Source organism: Onychomys torridus, chromosome 6 (assembly GCF_903995425.1).
Source record: "Onychomys torridus chromosome 6, mOncTor1.1, whole genome shotgun sequence".
Taxonomy (NCBI): domain Eukaryota; kingdom Metazoa; phylum Chordata; class Mammalia; order Rodentia; family Cricetidae; genus Onychomys; species Onychomys torridus.
In genome coordinates, this window is record NC_050448.1 from 133,901,130 (window position 1) to 133,922,296 (window position 21,167).

Consider the following 21,167-nt stretch of genomic DNA (forward strand, 5'->3'; position numbering starts at 1 on the left):
ACTTGCATTTTTCTACATGGGTGTCTTCTCTGAACTGTTGCTCAGGCATTAAAGCCTTCCCGAAGCTCCTTAGCACACAATTTGGTTTTCTATTTTTTCCTTAGGTACAAATACCACTAAAGTCCAACTTGGTGAACCAGTGAGTTTTATTGTTACTATTTACAGGAATATGGGTGAGGGGTTACTTAAGGAGCAGAAATGACCCAAAGACAGCTGCATCGCAAAGCTTGGAACTTGGAGCACAGTGCATAGTCTGTAGGCTATCAGCAGTTGGAGAGTGTCATTTCCAGGTGTCTCAATTGTTCTAAACCTCTTTCAGGCAGCTCAGATGGTTTCTGCTGCTTCCAGACACAGCTGTTCTGGTCTGAAAGAGTCATCTTTGCAGCTTTGCTTGTCTGAGAGTCTTCTTTGCAGCTTGGCTTAGCTCAGAGGAACTTTCAGCTTTTATTACTTACTCTGACAGTGAATTCTTGAAGCTATTCTGAATTGTTTACCTTCCTGCTTAAGGAGTTTCCTACAGGATAGAATGTTTTAATCTCCAAAGAAACTGTTACACAACAACCATCATGCCTGATAGATAGATCTCATTTTTTGCAAATATATAAATTTACAGGCTTTAATCTGGATGGCTGGAAGCAATTATCTGGATTTAATCTGGATGACTGGTACTATTATTTATTTCATAGTTCAGGTGGGAAAATCAACTAAAAACAGCTTTGTAGAAAAATCATATTTATTGAAGAATTGTCTAGCATTGAGTACTTTGAGGCTGCTGTGTGGACTCAGTCTTCTGTGCTAAGTTTTGGATTTTTCTGGAGAGTTTCTTAGGATTCATTTCTGCGTGTAATCCACACATTATACATGTGAATTGCCTAAATTTCTTGGACAATTTTGAATGATGAGGCTATATTTGACTATAAAATGTAATATGTGATGTTAATTCTATGGTACACAGCTATTGGCATGTGTGCTTTTTTGTTATACATTGATAGTTGTCCTTTGGACAAAATCAGAAATCCCTATGAGATCAAGAAATGGGCCTCATCATAGAATTATTTCAGGGAAAAGGTAAAATATGCATATTTAAGAGACTGAGAATGGAGTAGTAGCTTGTCTGAAGGCCTTTCTTTGATTTTTCTAACCAGGTATTAGAGTTAAGGGAAACTAGTGAGGACTTCGGGACTTCCAAGGATCTTTTATTCACAGTAGAAGTCATTTTGAGGGACTTCCAAGGATCTTTTATTCACAGTAGAAGTCATTTTGAGTTTATCATCTATGAGGAGAGCCAGGAAATATTTCTTACATTTCAGGACATCTCTGTATTTAGTTTTATATTTCACTACAACCTATCACATAAAATAAATATTTAACTCCTAATAATCCCAGCACTTGGAAAGTAGAGGCACTCCAGGAATTTGTGCACTTTAAAGGCAGAAGTGGTTTACTCAGAGAAACTCTGTCATGAAAAACCAAAAAAAGGGGGGTGTGGGGGGGGGGGAGAGCAGGAGGAGGAGTGAGAGGGGGATCTGTGTTTGGTATGTAAAATGAATAAAAAAAAATTACAAAACAATACAAAAAAACTTATTTGGATGCATTGCCTTGAAGTTTTCTATGGCATAGATACTTACATTTTTTTTGGATAAATCAAAAATTTTATTATAAATTATTAGCAGAAGTTTTGTGATCTACTTGTCTTTAATTTAATTTTTGCTAATTTTGCTAATTTTTTTGTGCTGTAGAATAAGCAGTCAGTGCTAGGAATGTAGCTCAATTGATAGAAAATATAATATTCATGAAGCCCTGAGTTTGATTTCCAGCACTGCATAAAACTGGGCATTTGAGTTATACTCAAATGTTAAATGGTCTTTAATAAAAAACCTATGGCCAGATATTGAGGTAAATGCTGAAAGATCAGAGACAAAGGAACAATCCACAGCCACCACCTCTTACTTTACCAACTCCTCAGCCTGAAAGAGCCTCTAGTTGAAAGGGATGTTTCTGCTGAAAAGCCTTTAGTTCCTATCTCCTCATACCTTATATACCTTTCTCTGTTCAGCTATCACTTCCTTTGGATTAAAGTCATGTGTGCTTTCCAGTATTGGGATTAAAGGTGTGTGCCACCACTGCCTGGCTGTTTTCTCTCCTAGACAATCTCATGCAGTCCAGGGTAGCTTTGAACCACAGAGATCCAGACAGATCTCTCTGCCTCCTGAGTGCTAGGATTAAAGGTGTATGCCACCATTGCCTAGCCTCTATGTTTAATCTAGTCGCTTATTCTGCTCTCTGATCTTCAGGCAAAGTTTATTTGGGCACACAATATATCACCACTTTTAAGCACTGGGGAAGTGGAGGCCTGAGAATCAGAAGTTAAGGCCATCCTCTTACATAGTGAGTTCTATCTAGGACAGCCCAGGCTACGGAAGACCGGGTCTCCAAAAAATAAAAAAAAGGAACAGGAAGAGAAATCAGATAATGCTAAACTACTATTAGCATTATCAGGGACTATTTAATTTCACTTTAAGATTTCAAGGTTATAATGGTTTTCTAACTTAAAGTGTTTACCTGGTTGGCAGTGATGGTCTGGGGAAAATGGATATAACTTAAGATGGATATAATTCATCTTAACCTCTTTCCCAGAGTTCCCAGTTTTTCCTGATGCGGACAGCTATGGCTTATTGTCTTGGTCTCTGGTTGTCTTTGTAGGGCTTGCTTATAGTTTGTGCAGGTTTATGTCATGGAATAACTGATTTTATGGTATTTTTGAGTATTCTGTTGGGCACTGTCTAATTTTTTGGGCACACCAGAGTCTGCTGATTGGCTGTATACCTAGACCTGGCAGTCTTCTTCATTTAGGCTTTACTTTTTTATTTTTATTTTTAAGAGAGGAGGATTTTCTTGTGATACAGATGCCTGTTACTCCAGTGCTAGGGGATCCAACACTCTTCTGGCCTTTTCTGTGCACCCACATGGCACACATAGACATACACACACACACACACACACACACACACACACACACACACACACTCTCATTCATATATACATAAATAAGAAAATCTTATAACAAGTTTTAATATTGGAGATTTTGATTTATTACTACCCTGAGTTTTCAAAATTTCACAACTTTTATTTCTTTTTTAAAAAAGAAGAAAGAAAAGAGACAAGGGCTAGCAGGATGTCTTAGTGTGTAAAGGCACTTGCCACCTAATAATTCAAGCTTGATAATCTGAGTTCAACACACAGAACCCACATAAAGGTGAAAGGAGAGAACTGAGTTCATAGAATTGCCTATGACTTTTGCATACACATTTTGCATCCATACATACCACACATTATACACAATGCATTCATACATTATATATCCACACACACTCCCAATAATATAATGCAAATTTTAAAGCATTTAAAAAGCAGTGCCATTCACTGTAGAAAATTAACAGTTATGGAAAAAATAGAGAAAAATACTAATCAATTGTTTTCTTTAAACCTCAGTCACAGCTCTTCTAAGGAAACTCAAGCAGCAATCCAGGGAGAGTGTTGGAGAAAAACGACCTCGGTTATTAAAAGCCCTGAAAGAGGTAAGCTGGGCTTCTTTACTTTAGCAGTAATTATAAGTATATATTTAGAAAGCATTTAAGAGTGTGTGTGCTTGCATGTGTGTAGAGTGTGTGTAGATAGGTAGAGTGCCCAAGGAGGCAAGAGAGGATTGGAATTGGAGTTACAGGCAGTTGTGAGCTGCCCAACATGGGTGCTGAGGACTGAACTTTGTGCTTTGCAGGAGCAGCAGGTGCTCTTAACCTCTGAGTCTTTCTCCAACCATTTAAGCAATCTTTTAAAATGTGGTTAAATTCTCACCAGTTAGGGATCAATACATGGTGAAGGTCACTTTTAAATTAAGTAATTAAAATAAAATTCTGGGGTTATAAAGTGTGGGTGTGTTATTGGTAGAAACATTAGAAACATATTTTCGTTGAATTGGGAAGATATTACTATATTTAATAACTAGTCAAGTGCTCTAGAAGAGGTGTGTAGCCGGATAAATCTTTCCCACCTGACAGTACCCAAATAACCAGTCAGAGGTTTAATATTAATTATAAGCTGTTTGGTCTATGGCCCAGGCTTATTACTGACTAGCTCACTGATCTTAAATTAACCCATTTCTGTTCATCTACATATATATATTTCAATCTTTTTATTTCATTATTTATTTATTTATTTTTGCTCTTCGAGACAGAGTTTCTCTGTATAGTGTTGGTGCCTGTCCTGGATCTCATTCTGTAGACCAGGCTGGCCTTGAACTCAGAGATCCATCTGGCTCTGCCTCTAGAGTGCTGGGATTAAAGGCATGCACCACTGCCACCCAGCTCTTCATCTATATTCTGTCTCATGTCCGCGGCATTAATAGTCTGATGGTATCTTGTTCCTTGGGTGGCTGGATGGTGTCTGTCCTGACTCTGCCTTTCTTCTTCCTGTGTCTCTGCTTGGATTTCCCACCTAGCTATAATCTGTCTTGCCATAGGCCAAAGTAGCTTCTTTATTAACCAGTGGTAGCAACACATATTCACAGCATACAGAAAGACCATCCCACAGCAGAGGTGTATCATGGTATCATGGTTGGTAGCCACATCTTTCTGAGGCTGTTCTAAGAAGGTGTTTTGACAGTTTTAGTCTTTCTTTTTTTGTTTTTGTTGTTTGTTTTGATTTTTCCATACACAGTTTTACTGTGTAGACCTGGCTGTCCTGGAACTCACTCTGTGGACTAGGCTGGTCTTGAACTCACAGAGAACTCCTGCCTCTGCCTCCAGAGTGCTGGGATTAAAGGCATGCACCACTACTGCCTGGCTAGTTTTGTTCTTTTCAAAATCTAAACATAAAAAATATAAAAACAATTTCTTATTTCTCCTCTACTCTTTAGATTTTAAATGATGTCAGGTATTTTTGGTGGTGGTGGGGCAAAATGGTAAGTATCAGAGCTTGTAACTAAACTAAAGCAAATTTAATAATTTCTCATACTTTATTTCTCAGCTAGGTGACTTTTACCTAGAACTTCACTGGGATTTTCAAAGCTGGGGTAAGAGTGTGCTGTTTTGTTACAAAATATGAAATTATAGAGTGACACATTTGATACTTATTTAGAGAAAATTTATGTTCATTGTGTTCAGCATAATCATTGTAAAACCCATTAATAATAATTCCATTTCTAGCTAGAGAAGCAGCTCTCAAAATTCTAGTCTTTAAGATGAAAAATTACCTTAAAATAATTTTTGTAACAAAAACAAGCTTGAAGATATAGCAATTTAGTCGTACATCTTACATCTGCAATCCCAGTACTAGGAAGGCTGAGGCAGAAGTGTCACCACAGGTTTAAAGCCATGCTAAGTCAGGCTACACTGGGTTACATACAGTACTATAGCCTGACCCTTTTTAAAAAACAATACTGGGACTCAGTGGTTAGGAACCTTGGCTGCTCTTCAGGAGGACCCAGGTTGAGTTCCTAGCACCCACAGCAGGCAGCTCAAACTGCCTGTAACTCCAGTTCAGAGGGTCCAATGCCCTCTTCTGGTCTCTGTGGATACTGCATGTACATGGTGTACATAAAATAAAAGATAAAATAAAATCTTAAAAAATAATTAATTAATGTAAAGAACCTCAAAAAATGTAAAATTATTAGATTATTAGAATACTCAATTTAAGTTTGAAGTATAGTTCTTAAATTTTAGAGAATTTGCTTAAAATTCTTTGCAGTTTATCCTCTTTCAGTCATTTTACCCCTTAAGTACTTTCTAGCCACTGTTTTAACATAGAGCTTGTTATTTATGAAAGGTTTTAATTTTGACCTTGTTATTTTGCACCCATTTATTAATTTATCATAGCAATGGGAGCTTTTCTTCTTTTATCAAACATGAATCTGTTCAGAGAAAATGTCCCAAAACAGAGTTACCTATTAATAATCTACATTTTTAAAAGCTAACTGAAAGACTAAATTTTCTTTATTCTTTGTTTTCAAGACAGGGTTTCTCTGTATAATACCCCTGGTTGCCCTGGAACTTGCTTTGTAAAGTAGACTGGCCTCGAACTCACATAGTTCTGTTTGTCTCTGCCTTTTTTTTTTTTTTTTCCTTTTTTTTTTTTTTTTTGAGACAGGGTTTCTCTGTAGCTTTGGAGCCTGTCTGTCCTGGAACTCGCTTTGTAGACCAGGCTGGCCTTGAACTCACAGAGATCTACCTGCCTCTGCCTCCTAAGTGCTGGGATTACAGGCATGTGCCACCACCGCCCGGCTTGTCTCTGCTTTCTGAGTGCTTGGATTAAAGGCATATGTCACCACCACCTGGCTTAATTTTATTTTTATTAAAAATTTAATAAAATTTAATATAATAAACATTTTTACCAGCATCTGAATTTTTTGAATGATTAGTGGTCCCTAAAATGATTATTGAATCCCTATATATGAAATCTAGTGACAAAACTATGAACTGTATCCCATTTTATGTAATTGTATGTAGTTTGGAAGTTAAATAATATTTATGTGTTTTGTTCTTATACTATATTCATATTCTATAATATCTAATACATTTTGTTATATACTGTCTATAAATAGGTCATTCTAGTTCTTACTAAAAACTATTCAGCAGTAGTAGAAAAAAATAGACATTTTACAGTTTGGAGGCCATGGAAGATTGATAAACATAATTTGAAGAATTACATTCTGACATTGATATCCTTTAATGCAAGTTACACTTTCAGAATGTGTTGGATGTGCACACTCACCTCAGCTCATCACTCTGTACAATTTAGGGGCTGGGGAGATGCTAAGCTAGTAAAATGCTTGCTATTTAAGTGTTAGGACCTGAGTTCTAATCCTGCACCCATGTAAAATGCTGGATGCAACGATGCATGAATGTAATGCCATGCAGAGAGGTAGAGGCAGGAGGGTCCAGAGACTTGCCATTCTAGCCAAATTGATGAGCTGCTTGTTCGTCAGTGAGAAACCCTGTCTCAAAAACATAAGGTGGAGTTCAACAGAACAAGATGTCGTCAACCTTTGACCTCTACATGTCACATGTATCCTACATGCACACCTAGGAGGATAGACGTTGGTGGGTAAATAGTATGGTTTCTCTGTGACTTTGAAACTGAGGCACAGTAAGCCTAAGTAATAAGAGTACGTATTTGGGATTCAAGCTTAAATTCAGCGGCTGCATTTCAAAGATGACTCTTGTTATGTTACTTTTCTGCTATTTTTCCAAATAATATTTAAGGGATCTATTAGATAAGACCCAGGATCGCCTGTTTACTATTAAGGAACATTTAGTGACCTCAGGGTAGTTTTTGTCATCCATAGTATCATACAGCAGGCTGAAGAGAATGGAATTAGTTCTGGGGGTTAAGGGCATGCCTAGTAAAGTACGTTGACACTACAGTTGAGCAATTTCTGAGGGGGAGGTAGTAACTTAAAGGCAATCATCAACATTTGGTGAATTAGTAAAATGTTTAATGTGCTTTTTTTTTTTTTTAAATTTGCAAATGTCTTAGACTTTACTTTTTAACCTTTTGCTTCTAAAATTACAGTGCCTTTGCTTTCCCGAATTCTGCCTTCTGATGCCTGTAAAATATACAAGCAAGGTATCAACATCAGGTGAGGCGATGTGCTTTGTGTTCTGAGTAAAAGAAAGTTAAATTCTAGAGGAAACTTTTCTGATAGTCATAGTTTACTTGTGTTTAGAAAGTTAAAATACTGTAACATGTTCAGATACTTTACTCATGTAAGATCTATTGCAGATAAGGAACCAAAATCATCAAAATCCTCCTGAAGCTAATATGAGCTTGTCATCCAAGCACACTCATCAGGGAAGGCCATGCTGCAATGTTCCCCTAGTCTTGGATTTGTTTAGGAATAAGGACACCTAAGGAGGACCTGTCCCACACCTTGCCTTTTTCTCTGTATGTTCCACACCCTTCATTTCCCTGCTTTTCTGTCTGTGCTGTTCATGTATCCACCTATTCTCTGCTTGTGTCTTCAGTCTTCTTTCCCTTTCAGACATGTTAAGGATGATTTTTTTGTTTTTGTTTTCGTTTTGTTTTTCAAAACAGGGTTTCTTTGTGTAGCCCTGGCTGTCCCAGAACTAGCTCTGTACACCAGGCTGGCCTCAAACTTAGAGATCCACCTGCCCCTGCATCCTGAAAATTGGGATTAAAGGCATGTGCCACCACTGCTCAGCTGCTAAGGATCATTTTAATTTTCTTCTGTTCTTTTCCTTTTATAACTGTGATTGATAATAAGTCTATGAGAAGTAAATGTATTTTACTAGTTCTAAAATTTTACTTTTGTCATTACTTATATTTTTAGCTTACTAATGTAGCAAACTTTTTAATTGTATATTTACAAATTAATACTAATAAATATTTTAATTTGCATATCTGTATGTACATGGTCATAAATATATGTACTAAGTGTATATGTAGATAGCCTTGCATATCTATCTCTATATATCTCCAGATTATTAATTTCGGTGTTTAGAATTAAAAATGTTTTGAGGGATTTGTTTTTATATACACTTTTCATTGTAGATGAGAAAGCTCTGAGAAATTGAATAATTTTTAAATGATCATTTTATGTTTTAGTTGTATTTGATTCTTGTTTATTCAGAAACAGCTATTTTAAAAATTGTTTCACATTTAAGTGTGACTTTTTACAGTAAATGATGTGAGGGCTGAACATTTTCCCTGGGTGTGAAGTCCTGAATTTGATCACTAACACTGGGGAGGGGGACAAAAATGGTAGTAATGGGATACACATTACCAAGTAAACTGTGAAGATGCTCACTTGGGACATGAGACCAGAGTCTGACAGGAGGATTGTGGCAGAAGGTGAAGGATGAGAGCAAGAAATTCAGGGAAGCCCCAGGCGTGGAACTTCCTCTAGCCCCAGGCTGAAAAAGAAATGACACAGAATAGTGCAGAGGCTAGATTGGGGGTGGGGTGGGGCAAAGGTTTTTCGCTAGATTATAAGATTTTATTTAAAAAAGAAGAAATTAGTTTCTAATAAATTTTATTTTTAATGTCTTAAGACAGCCCTTTTAAGCATCACTCCAGAGGAAGCTGAGTTACAAAATATATTAACAGAGGAATCTGTAGAATTTATATTTATTTTGTGTCAGCTAAGTAATTGCTGGAAATAAGGTCAAAGAGGAGTAAGTAGTAGACAAAAGAGAGAGTGAGCAACATCACTAGATTAATTGCTGTAATAAAGCCAGTCATAATGATACATATGTGCTTGTAATCCCAGCATTTGGGAGATGCATAGGAGCATCATGAATTGGAGGTTAGCTTGGGTTATGTATTGCTTTTCAGGGTAGCTTGGACCACCTAGTTAGAAAAAAAACCTTGACTCAAGAGGAAGTGGGGTGGAGAGGTAGTTCAGCAATTCAGAGGACTTGGGTTTGGTTCTGCACACCCACATAGCAACTCAAAACCATTTGTAACTTTAGTTCTTGGGGATCCAGTGTCCTCTTCTGACCTCCTCAGGCACTGAATGCATATGTTGCACATACATACACATAAAGTAAAAATTTTAAAAAGTATTAACATTTTTACTAATAATATTGATTGATAATTAAGATGTTATCTAAGATGGCCATGATGTTGCACCTTTATAATCCTAGTACCTGGGGAGTTGAGAGAGGAGGGTCAGGTGTTTGAGGCCATCCTGAACTGTATAATGGGGTGGTGGGGCAGAGAGACAGACAGACACAAAGGAAATACCCTTGACAACTTATTGAGATAGTCATTACAAACTTTGCCTTGTTGCAGTGTCTTTGCTATATTAAGTGAAGGCTTATATTGCATGTCGGTGGCATGAAGCATTTTTTAGGCTTTCATCAGAATACTTTGTATTCAAATTTTTGTATTTGTATAAAGCTCCTCTTTTCTTCTTGTCTAATTACATAGCAAAATTTAAATGTTTAGGCCCATTAGGCACAGTGGTGTTTTTGCTGTAGTCACAGCTACTTGGGAGGCCAGGATAGGATCACTTGAATTTTGGGCAGTATAGTAAGCAACCTGGGCACCCAGTGGGAGTTAGGGACCTCCATGTTGCTTAAGGAGGGTTCAGCTGGCCCAGGTTAAGACAATTTTTAGGTCATAGGCTTTAAGCCAAGGACTAGTGAGTTGTTAGACATGAGTATGTCACTATGACCACCTGCTTTATCATGAGCTGTATGCAGAGTCCACTGCTATGTCAGGAGCATTTAGGAGATGTAATACACACATTCCCTTCCAAGTTAAAATTATGGAAACACATAGGGAATTGAAGTTGACAACATGAGTTTAATGTAACTAGAGAGTTTTTGACTCTTGGTAGATATTGCTCTATCTAATGTACCTTAAGCTTTGCATTTGTGACCATTGTTCCTCAGCTCCCAAGTAGCTGTGTAGCATGAATCTCAAAAGTTCTTATTAATAAAAACAAACCTGAAGCCAGGTATTGGAGTCAATGCTGGAAGATCAGAGAAGCAGAACCAGCCACAGCCACCTCACCTTGCCAATTCCTCAGCTGATCCTGTTTTCTCAGACTGGAAGCCTCTGAGTCCTCATCCAGAATAGATCTCAGCTGAACTGCTGCTCAAAAGCCTAAAAGATTAACTAGACCTAGTTCCTAGTTTTCATGCCTTATATACCTTTCTGCTTTCTGCCATCACTCCCTGGGATTAAAGGCTCACTTCCTGGTATTAAAGGCATGAGTCACCATGCCTGGCTGTTTCTAGTGTGGCTTTAAACTCACAGAGATCCGGACGGATCTCTGCCTCCCAAGTAATAGGATTAAAGGTGTGAGTGCCACCATTTTCTGGCCTCTATGTCTGTCTAGTGGCTGTTCTGTTCTCTGACCCCAGATAAATTTATTAGGGTGCACGATGTATTCGGGAATACATCACCACATAACTGGGTCCTGCTGAGATGGCAAGTGTCCCCATGTCTTTGTCTTTTTCCCTCTTTCTATGTACATTTCTCCTTTTTCATTCCTGTCCTGGAAACCCACTATAATTCTCAAGATGGTAGGGATAGAAACAGGACTTTTTTGTGGTATCTGTTCTTTTATGTAGAGTCTAGATTTTTTTTTTTTTTTGAGACAGGGTTTCTCTGTGTAGCTTTGTGCCTTTCCTGGAACTCACTTGGTAGACCAGGCTGGCCTCGAACTCACAGAGATCCGCCTGGCTCTGCCTCCTGAGTGTTTGGATTAAAGGCGTGCGCCACCACTGCCCGGCGAGTCTAGAATTCTTAAGTGGCTGAAACTTAGAGCCTAATAGTGTAACAGTGTACTTGGATATAAGATTCTCTTTTTGGTATTATTAGGTGAACCTCTGACATGACTACCGACTTTTGGGCCATGTGTGCACACAGTGACAGGTCTTGTTGAGCAGTTTAGGTGGCAGAGCACTTGGGAACAGACCAAGTGTCAGCAGCAAAGGCTTTGCCCTGTAAGAGGTCAAGAGCCCTTAGGGCTTCTTGACTTCATGCTGTAGTCAAGGGTGTGTGTGTGTGTGTGTGTGTGTGTGTGTGTGTGTGTGTGTGTCTCAGCCATGCTCACTTCCTTATGGTATATGTGTAAATAACGTGTGGCATGTAGGGATTGTGGTTTTTTTTTTTTTTTTTTTTTTTGGTTTTTTTGAGACAAGGTTTCTGTGTGTCCCTGGCTACCCTGGAGCTCGTTCTTTAGACCAGAAGACTGGCCTTGGCCTTAATGCAGAGATCCTCCTGTATGTGCCACCATTGCCCAGCACTGTGCTCACTTCTTTATGGTGTGTGTGTGTTATACACAAGGGGACCGCACTCATTTCCTTATGGTGTGTGTGTGTGTGTGTGTGCATGTGGTGATCATACTTGCTTCTTGATGGTGTATATGTACCATGTACATGGGGACTTTATTCACTTTATGGTATGTGTACTGTACACATAGGGATTACACTCAATTTTTTATACTGTGTGCCATCCACATGGGGATCATACTTTTTTTTTAATTAATAAAGTTTTTTTTTTGTTTGTTTTGTTTTTTTCAAGACAGAGTTTCTCTGTGTAACCCTGGCAGTCCTGTTATTCACTCTGTAGACCAGAAGCTTCAAACTCAGAGATATCTCTGCTTCCCAAATGCTGGGATTAAAGGTGTGTGCCACCACACCTGGCTTAATTAAAATTAAGGAAAAAAAAGATTATGTATGTGGATATTGTGCCCGTGTTAGGTGTCTGTGCAGCATTTGTGTGCCTGTTACCCAATGAGGACAGAAGAAGGTGCCCATCCCTCAAACTAGAGCTGCAGATGGTTGCTAGCTGCCATGTGGGTGCCAAAAAATTAAACCCCACTTCTCTTCAAGAGCAGCCATTGCTCTTAACCACGGAGCCATCTTTCCACCCTCCTCGCCCCCCCACCTCCGCCCACCCCCCATACTTTTTTGTGGTGTGTGTATGCCATGTGTGTGTAGACCATACTTGCTGCTTTGCTTTAGTCCCTGTTGTTCTTGTGAAATTGTTAATAGTATAATCTTCACCCTTAAAAGTTACTAGTTTTGATTTTAAATTATATATAGCCCTATTTACTGTTGATATAGCATGTGAACTTGGCTTCATAGTTGAGCTTTTTCCCTGTTTGGAAATCAAGAAAGCCAGTCCATTTTGCTTTGTAATAAAACCTGACAAGTGAACAAAATAATTAATTTTTATAGTTGCATTAGCAATTCACATAGCTTTCTCACAATGACTTTCTGAGAGTGTGGTGACCCTCTCTTGATAGCTGTGCCAAGGAGTTTCTTAGATTAAAGACTGTTGAGCAGCGGGTAAGTGATCCTGAACTAGTAACCTATAATATAAACCTTGCACTTCACGGGTGGTGGTAAACTCTTTAATTCCAGTATTTCCTAAGTAGTCATCTATAGAATGTCTGAGACTATGCCATTCAGCCAGACCATAGCAGGTTCAGGTCACTGATAGAATCAGTAAACTTGCAGATGTGCAGGTCTATAATTGTGTGGTAGAATTTGATTTCTGTCCCAGCTTAATTTCTGTTGCTGTGGTAAGAATATCTTGGCTGGGGCTGGATTGATGGCTTTGGGTTTAAATACACATACTGCTTTTTCAGAAGACCAAAAGAGTTCAGCACCATATCAGGTGGCTCATAATCATGTATAACTTTAGCTCCTAGAGTATCCAACACCCTCGGTCCCTGAATGCCTGTACTCATGTGCACATACCCACACACAGACACACACATAACTTAAAATAATAAAAATATGGTCTGTTGAGACGGCTCAGTGGTTAAGTGCACTGGCTATTCTTCCAGAGGTCCTGAGTTTAATTCCCAGCAACCCACATGGTAGCTCACAACCATCTGTAATAAGATCTGGTGCCGCCTTCTGTCTGGCATGCAGGCAGAACACCATAATAAACAAACAAGTCTTTATTAAGAAAAAAACACAGGCAGAATACCACAGTAAGTACATCGATAGATAGATAGATAGATAGATAGATAGATAGATAGATAAAACTTTATTAAGAAAAAAAATACCCTGATGAAAACAACTTAGGATGGAAAGAGTTTATTTTAGTTACAATTGCAGGGAACAGTCCATCATTGCAGGGAAGTCCCAGTGGCAGGAGGCTGAAACAGCCAGCCAAAGCACATCTGTAGTCAAGGGCAGAGAGAAGTATGTGCATTTGTGCTTAGAATTCAGCTATGTTCTGTACTCAAAGACAATTGAGGGCCTAATACCAGAGAATGGTGCCACCCGCTTTCAGGATGGGTCTTCTCACATCTATTAAAGCAATCAAGGCAGTTCCCCATTAACATTCCTACAGGCCAACCTGATTTAGACAGTTCTTCCCAGGTGATTTCTAGATTATGTCTGGTTGATAACTGGAACTGGTCCTTAACAATCCACAAGGATTTCAGACTGTGGAAATATTGTTTAAAAAGACAGTGGTTGGCTGAATCTAGGAAGCTCAACAGAAAGAAAGGCCCTGAAGTTTTGCCGTAGGTAGACATGATTGGTAAGTCTGAAAGGCAGACTGAGGTTTACCTAGGAGATTAGGTGTAAGATACAGTTATAAATCAGAATGGTGTTCTCCGCTCAAGAGTGGCCTTCATACTGCTGTACCCACCTAGAGTAGTATGTTGAGCAAGTGATGTGATCTTGAAGAGGTTTCTTTTCCCTATCTGCCTTCCTTATGGAGGTGCAGCACAGGGAATGAGAAAACTGGTACAGGTGGGGGATAGTACCGCCATGGGGACCTTTTTCTTTTTTGCTTGGTTAACTAAGTGCTCAGAAAAGGGAAATACAGATAGAGTATGTATTCAAATAATATTTAAGTAACATTTTAAATTTAGCTTTTATCTATGAATTCTAAGTTGGGCTATGGTATTAACATCTTAGTTTGAGTTTAGGAGGCACAAAGCTTATATAATTATTAATAGAGTTTTATCAAATTCTGTCAATTTTTAACTGCCCATCTTTTATAGGCTTGACACAACTCTTATAGACTTTACTGACATGAAGTGCCAACGAGGGGATCTAAGCTTCATCTTCAATGGGGATGCTGCACCCTCTGAGTCTTTTGTAGTATTAGACAATGAACAGAAAGTTTATCAGCGAATACACCATGAGGTGAGCATGTATTACTAATATTTCCCTAAAGGGTTAAAATTGTGTATGTATTTAGCAAAAATTCTGTATAATTGCTTTCTTTAAAATATAAAGTGTAATTGATGTGGTTAATTCTCAAAGGTTTTATTTCTTTCTTGTACCCTTCCTCCTCCTAGTCCTCTGTTTTCAACCTGAGAATTCAATTGACCCCTATGCCTGTGTCCTTGGCTTCTAGTTTTCACTTGGCTCTCATGTTGAGTCTGTGCTATCTGACCACTTAAGCTGCTGCTGTCACTGACTTCTGCACAGTGTCCAAGCACAAGCCTCGGTTTCCACCTCCGTCCCCTTTACCTCTGCCTCTTCTCCCTCTGACTACCTTGTTTACTGCTGTATTCCAAATGACTGCATTGGTTCCCCTTCCTGCTGTAAACAAGGTCTCTCAGCAACCACATGTCACTAGATCCCTCCAGGTAGTTTCTGTGTTTGTTTCTTTGAGGTGGGGAAGACTCTAGAGCTCAAGTGCTTCTCCTGTCTCAGCCTCCTAAGTGTCCTGTGATGATTTTAAAGTTCTTTCTTTCATGTGTACTTTTATTTTTTGTGTCATTCCCACATCATATTGCTGCTTCTCCACTCACTGTCTTGGATTGGACCTTCATAGTTAATGTTGTGTGTGCACTAATAAAATAGTTTCCTAATTCATATCAAGAAATGCAGATTTACAGGAGAAAAGGAAGAAGAAAGGGAGATGAGTCAGTTGAGTGAAGTCAGCAACAGGCCATTTGGGAAAAAGGTCTGACTACAGTGAGAATGAGAAACTGTTGAGGCCTTGAAGCCAGAGAACTTACCTCACAATCAGCTGCAGTCAGCAACAGAGGGTCACAGATGTTTAAATAAGGTATTGATTTGACCAAATTTTGGTGAAACTGTTTTATACATTTTTCTCCCCATTACCCACCCACAGAATTGCCTATTCTCCCCCCCCCCCAATTCCACATGCCATAGCTGCTGAGAGCTGCCAGGTGCTGTGCGTGACAGTGTGCAGTAATAGTCGCTATAGTCTACTGACCCTTAATATTAGGGTTATAATCTTAAGTGCTTTACAGCTTTTTATGCTGCAAGTAACCTATGCAAATTACTATCTTTTCATAGATTAGGAATTGAAGCTTACAGGTGATATAGGTGATAGCTCCAATATTACCCAGTGTCTGAAATGAATTAGAGAGAACTTGGAGGCAATGAAATTTTATGAGAAGATTTTACAGTTACTCATTTGAGGGGTGATGATGATACTAGGGATGTGTGGTAAATAAGAGAGATAAATTAAGACATACGTTGTGTAAAAACAACCACCTAACTCATTGTTTTCCTCAAAACTGCTTTCTCTCTTTGGGTGAATGATATCATTACCTTAGAAACCTAGAAGTTATTTTTGACATCTTTTCTCACACTCCATGATTTCTGATTGGAGTACATGCCTGCTCATTTCTTAATGTCATTATGTCAGCATTCATGCTCATCCTGTTGTTTCTAGAATTTAGATTTTCAATATCTCTCCTTGGAAGTACTATGAAAGCCTTATGTGTGGTCTTCCTGCTTCCCTTTTTGTCTTTTAATTTGTTCCACATTGAGCTTTGAAAATAAAGTCATGATTTTATTCAGGCATTTTGAAAGTTCTGCATCACTGGAAGGGTGAAATTGCAACTGCTTTGACTCCTTTCATTTACTTCCACTTACTTCCCAGTGTTTCTTTTTTTTTTTTTTTTTTTTTGGTTTTTCGAGACAGAGTCTCCTGTAGCTTTGGAGCCTGTACTGTACTAGCTCTCTAGACCACGCTGGCCTCAAACTTACAGAGATCCACCTGCCTCTGCCTCCCGAGTGCTGGGATTACAGGCGTGTGCCACCACTGCCCAGCCTTCCCAGTGTTTCTTCTGGCTTGCTGTTTATATAACCTCATAGTAAACTTACAGGTATCTACATGTGTCAAGTTACTTGAGGCTTCCTTTTTTGTTTGTGATATTTCTATTTCCTGAACCTTGAAGGCCCTTTTTGCATCCTTTATATCCAAGGTCACCTATTTAATGTTAATTTTTCCATGCCAAGTGACCATTGTATTTATGTTCTTTTTTTGTTTTAATTTAAAAAGTTATTTTATTATTTTATATGTATGGCTGTTTTGCCTGCATATATGTTTGCGTACCCATGTGTGTCCCTGGTTCTTTTAGATTCTAGATGAGTGTATGGATCCCCTGGAACTAGAGTTACAGATGGCTGTGAACTGCCATGTGGGTGCTGAGAATTGAACTTGAGTCCTCTGAAAGAGTAGCCAGTGATCCTATATTCATGCTGTTACTATATCTCAGATCAGCTGCTGGGGTGTAGTTTGGTTGGTAGAAGTGTTTGGCCAGCAGCATAAGGCCTTGGGTTTGATCACATAAAACAGTATGATACAGAACACATGTAATCCCAACATTTGCTAGTTTGAGGCAGGAAGATCAGGAGTTAAAGGTCATTCTTAGCTACTTAGCAAGTTTGAGGCCTGCCTGAGATGTATATTTCTTTAAAAAAACAAAAACAAAACAAAAAAAACCCTTTATGTGTCCCACCTCCATTCCCAACCTCTTCACCTCCCTTTCTATTTGGCTAATCTCACTGAAAGCAATGAGGTTCTTTTACTTTTATCATCTGGTACCTAACACAGCATTTACACCATAGATGGGCAGACTCTTAAGTCTGGGACATATTGAGACTTTTTAGATATACTAATTATCTGGACAGAACATTACAAACACTTCCTAGATTGTAAGCCATGCATAGTTTGAGCACAGCCATGTTCAGTGAAATTCAGTGTTGAAAGCCCACAACTGAATTTGGCTTGCGAGCTGCAGGCTGCTGGTACCTGTTATAGAGTCTTTATTAGATAATTTGACCTCTTTGTGTAAGTGGCAGCTGTAGTCTGTTTGGCACACACACAGTACTAAAAGAGAAGCCAGAGATGAGCCCAATATGAGCATGTGTTGTTAGCTGGTGTGTTATGATCACCAGAGCACTAATGCTTATGATTTTGTGTGTGGTGTGGTGTAGTGTGTGTGTGTCTATGTTCATGATTCTGAAGATGCAGGGAAATTAGATTTTAAGCAACTGTTCTTTGTAGTTAGAGTTTTTTTGCCTGGCCCAGTTAGGACAAATCTCTCTTATCCGCCAGTCCCATAGTCGTTCAGACCCAATCAAGAAAGCATATAGAGACTTATATTGTTTATAAACTGTATGGCCGTGGCAGGCTTTTTGTTATCTATTTTTTTTATCTTAAATTAACCCATTTTTGTTAGTCTATATTTTGTCACATGGCTCGTGGCTTATCAGTGTCTTTACATGTTGTTTCTCATGGCGGCGGCTGGTGGTGTCTCTCTCCAGCCTTTTATTTCTCAGAATCCTTTTTTCTCTTGTGTAAATAAAGTTCTGATTGGCCAGTGGCCAGGCAGGAAGTATAGGCGGGACAAGAGAAAAGAGAATTCTGGGAAATAAAAGACAGGGGAGACACCACCAACCACAGCCATGAAAAACAACATGTAAAGACACTGGTAAGCCACAAGCCATATGACAACGTATAGACTAACAAAAATGGGTTAATTTAAAAAAAAAAAAAATAGATAACAAACAGCCTGCCATGGCCATACAGTTTCTAAACAATGTAAGTCTCTATATGCTTTCTTGGTTGGGTCTGAGCGACTATGGGACTGGCGGATAAGAGAAATTTGTCCTGACTGTGGGCCAGATAGAAAAATCTAACTACAAATGGCGACAGGAATACATTAGGCCCTCCTTTTTGCAAACTAGTGTGTTTATACTGTCTGAAGTAATGGCGTTAACGTCATTAGAGGATGCATGCAGACTATGTTCAGATATGATGCCATTTTGTGCCAGAGACTGGAGCATCTCATGTTTTGTTGTCTCTGAGGAGTCCCAGAATCAAACTCTTGGAGATACTAAGAGAGGATAACAGTTGTTGTAATATGCAAACATAAGCTATGATTGCTCACTAAATGCTTGTTGAGACAATATAATCAACAGCAGATCTCTTTCAGTGATGGGTCCTTGATTTATAGATTTCTGTTCCTGAAGCTTGTCTGAACATACACACAAAAAAAGGATTTACAGTGTTCAATACCCAAGATGACTTGAAAAACTTGAAATGGAATATTTACATGTTCTTTTCAACCTATTTTAACCAAAATATTTCTATAGAAAACTGTCCAGTATGTTAACTCTGACTGGCTGGGTACTCACTATGGAGGCCTTGAACTCAGTGATCTTCCTGCCTCCTGCCTCCCAAGTGCCGGCATAAAAGTCGCTCTTCACCATAGCCAGCTCCCTTGTTCTTCTTAGAAATTATTGAAAAAGAAAGACTCAGATAACAGTGATGGATTTTTTTTTTCTTATATTACCAATAACTAAAGACTAATTTATCTGCATTTAAAGTAAATAAAACCTTTGTGTAGGATTTTGTCCCAGGTCTTTTTATTTAATTCTTAAAGGAGTTTAAGAAAAGTTGTTCTACAGACCATATAGCTCCATAATGAATAACAATGAGTTTATTATATTTATTTATATAAGTGTGAAAATGCTGTATTTCATGTGCTATGCTTTTAAAGATTCATAATTAGATGTAATTCTGAGTTACGAGAGGAGATATGAAATGTAAACATCTAGTTTTAGATTAAGTAACACTTCACATTACTTAGAACCTATATATTTTTGTCTTTTGAAATTTGTTACATCTCTGAAGGAAACCCAGATTCTTACATTAACTTTTCCCTCAACCTAGGAGTCAGAGATGGAAACTGAAGAGGAAGTTGATATTTTAATGAGCAGTGACATTTATTCTGCAACTTTATCAACCAAATCGATTTCTTTCACACGTGCCCAAACTGGATGGCTTTTTCGGGAAGACAAAACAGTATGTAAAAATATAGTTGGTTTTTTGTTTGTTTATTTGTTTGTTTTTTAACTTAAAAAAGTGGTGTCCCACCAAAATAATGATGGAAATGCAGGAATTATCCTTTAGCTGATCTTTCCTTTTTTTTGAATTCACATAGGTAGTTAGAATTTGTAGTTACATAGTTTGCGTGTATGTTTTGGGAAATCCCAGAGAGAAAGTGTACTTCATTTGAATTCTTGTTGTCTGCCTTCCTCACATGGAGGAATTTGCACAAGGTTCCATTCTTTTTCTAGTGCTTTGTGTAGAAGAGGCATGTGGAGAGATGCACACTTGAATTTACTTCGCTGGGTCCTTTCCTCCTACTTTAGAGCTCCTGTGTCTTATATCTGCTCATATTAAGCCTACATCTTTACAAAACTATGGTGAATTTAAATCTCAGTGGAAGTTTCTATAATTCTCATTACATCTGTCAGCAAGAGGCAAAATAAGACTAACTAAAATTATGCTAAGAATGTTTCACCTGGCATGGCCTATATAAATGTTGAGCCAGTGGTATTCAGGTTTGAAATTGGCCTGAGTCATAATTTTGAATGAAATGGATAATGAAAAATTTTAATAAATGAATAATTACTTATAAATTAATAAAATAAATAACTAGAAATTTAACAATAAGAGCTGCATCAAGTAAGATTTAATTTTTTTCAATTACATTTTATTGAACATAATAAGTAAGTGTTTTTACATTGGAAAAACAAACCTTGTAGTTACTTAAAACTGTAACTCAGTTACAGGAGATAGCAGTGAAGGGTGTTGGGGATGAATGAGATAAGATATGACAGAAAATGGAAGAAAAAGGAGAGGTGGGCATAGGGGGCCGCTTTCTTGCTTTAAGGGATTGGCTTGCATGCTTTTGGGAGTTTGCAGGTTTGAACTGTTATAGCAGGCTGGATATTGAGATAGAGTTGGTACCACCTGGAGTCAGAAATCTGTGGCTAGAATATCAGGGTTTTTGTGTTGCAGCTTTGAAGAATTGCTTTTTCTTCTAGAATCCTTAGTGTTTTCTGTTAACTCTCAGGGGATTGAATGAAACCCACACAGTTTACAGAGGGAAATCTGTTTTTCCAGAGCCTGTTAATTCAGTGTTAACTGTATTAAGAATACCACTACAGCAGCATGTTGACCATCACAAAATTAGATACCAAACAGCCTTACATAGGAAGCCAGAAGACTCCAGTGACCACTGTCTATAATCCTGGAACTCCTGCAGTCTTTTTTAGCATTTTTCATACATAAATATGTATCTGTAAATAATGTGTAGTGTTTTGTACTGATACCCTTTAATACAGTGGTGTCTAAGGCTTTGGAACTGGCTGTTTTATGAGTGTGGTGGGGGTGGTGTGGGGGGAGCCTCTATTACTCACATGAGTGCTGCTTATTTCTGTTAGCAGCTTGCATGTTACATAGTAAGTGTGCTACAACTTTTTCCTGCAGCCTTAGTGTTGGCACACATTTCCTCCATTGTTACTGAATTCATTCATCTTCCACATGCCTTTGCAGTGTACAGTACAGGCAGCAAGAATGATATAGCATGATACAGCAGTGGC

At 38.3% G+C, this 21,167-nt stretch overlaps 1 protein-coding gene across 1 annotated transcript in view; it reads left to right on the top strand.

Moving 5' to 3' along the window:
* Ankrd13c (ankyrin repeat domain 13C) overlaps positions 1–21,167 on the top strand; it is a 51,452-nt gene that overhangs the window by 17,119 nt on the left and 13,166 nt on the right. The window contains exons 4-8 of the mRNA XM_036189676.1: positions 3,493–3,578; positions 5,026–5,071; positions 7,570–7,636; positions 14,504–14,648; positions 19,450–19,581. Coding sequence (XP_036045569.1) covers positions 3,493–3,578; positions 5,026–5,071; positions 7,570–7,636; positions 14,504–14,648; positions 19,450–19,581 — 476 coding nt within the window. The remainder of the gene's footprint in view (positions 1–3,492; positions 3,579–5,025; positions 5,072–7,569; positions 7,637–14,503; positions 14,649–19,449; positions 19,582–21,167) is intronic.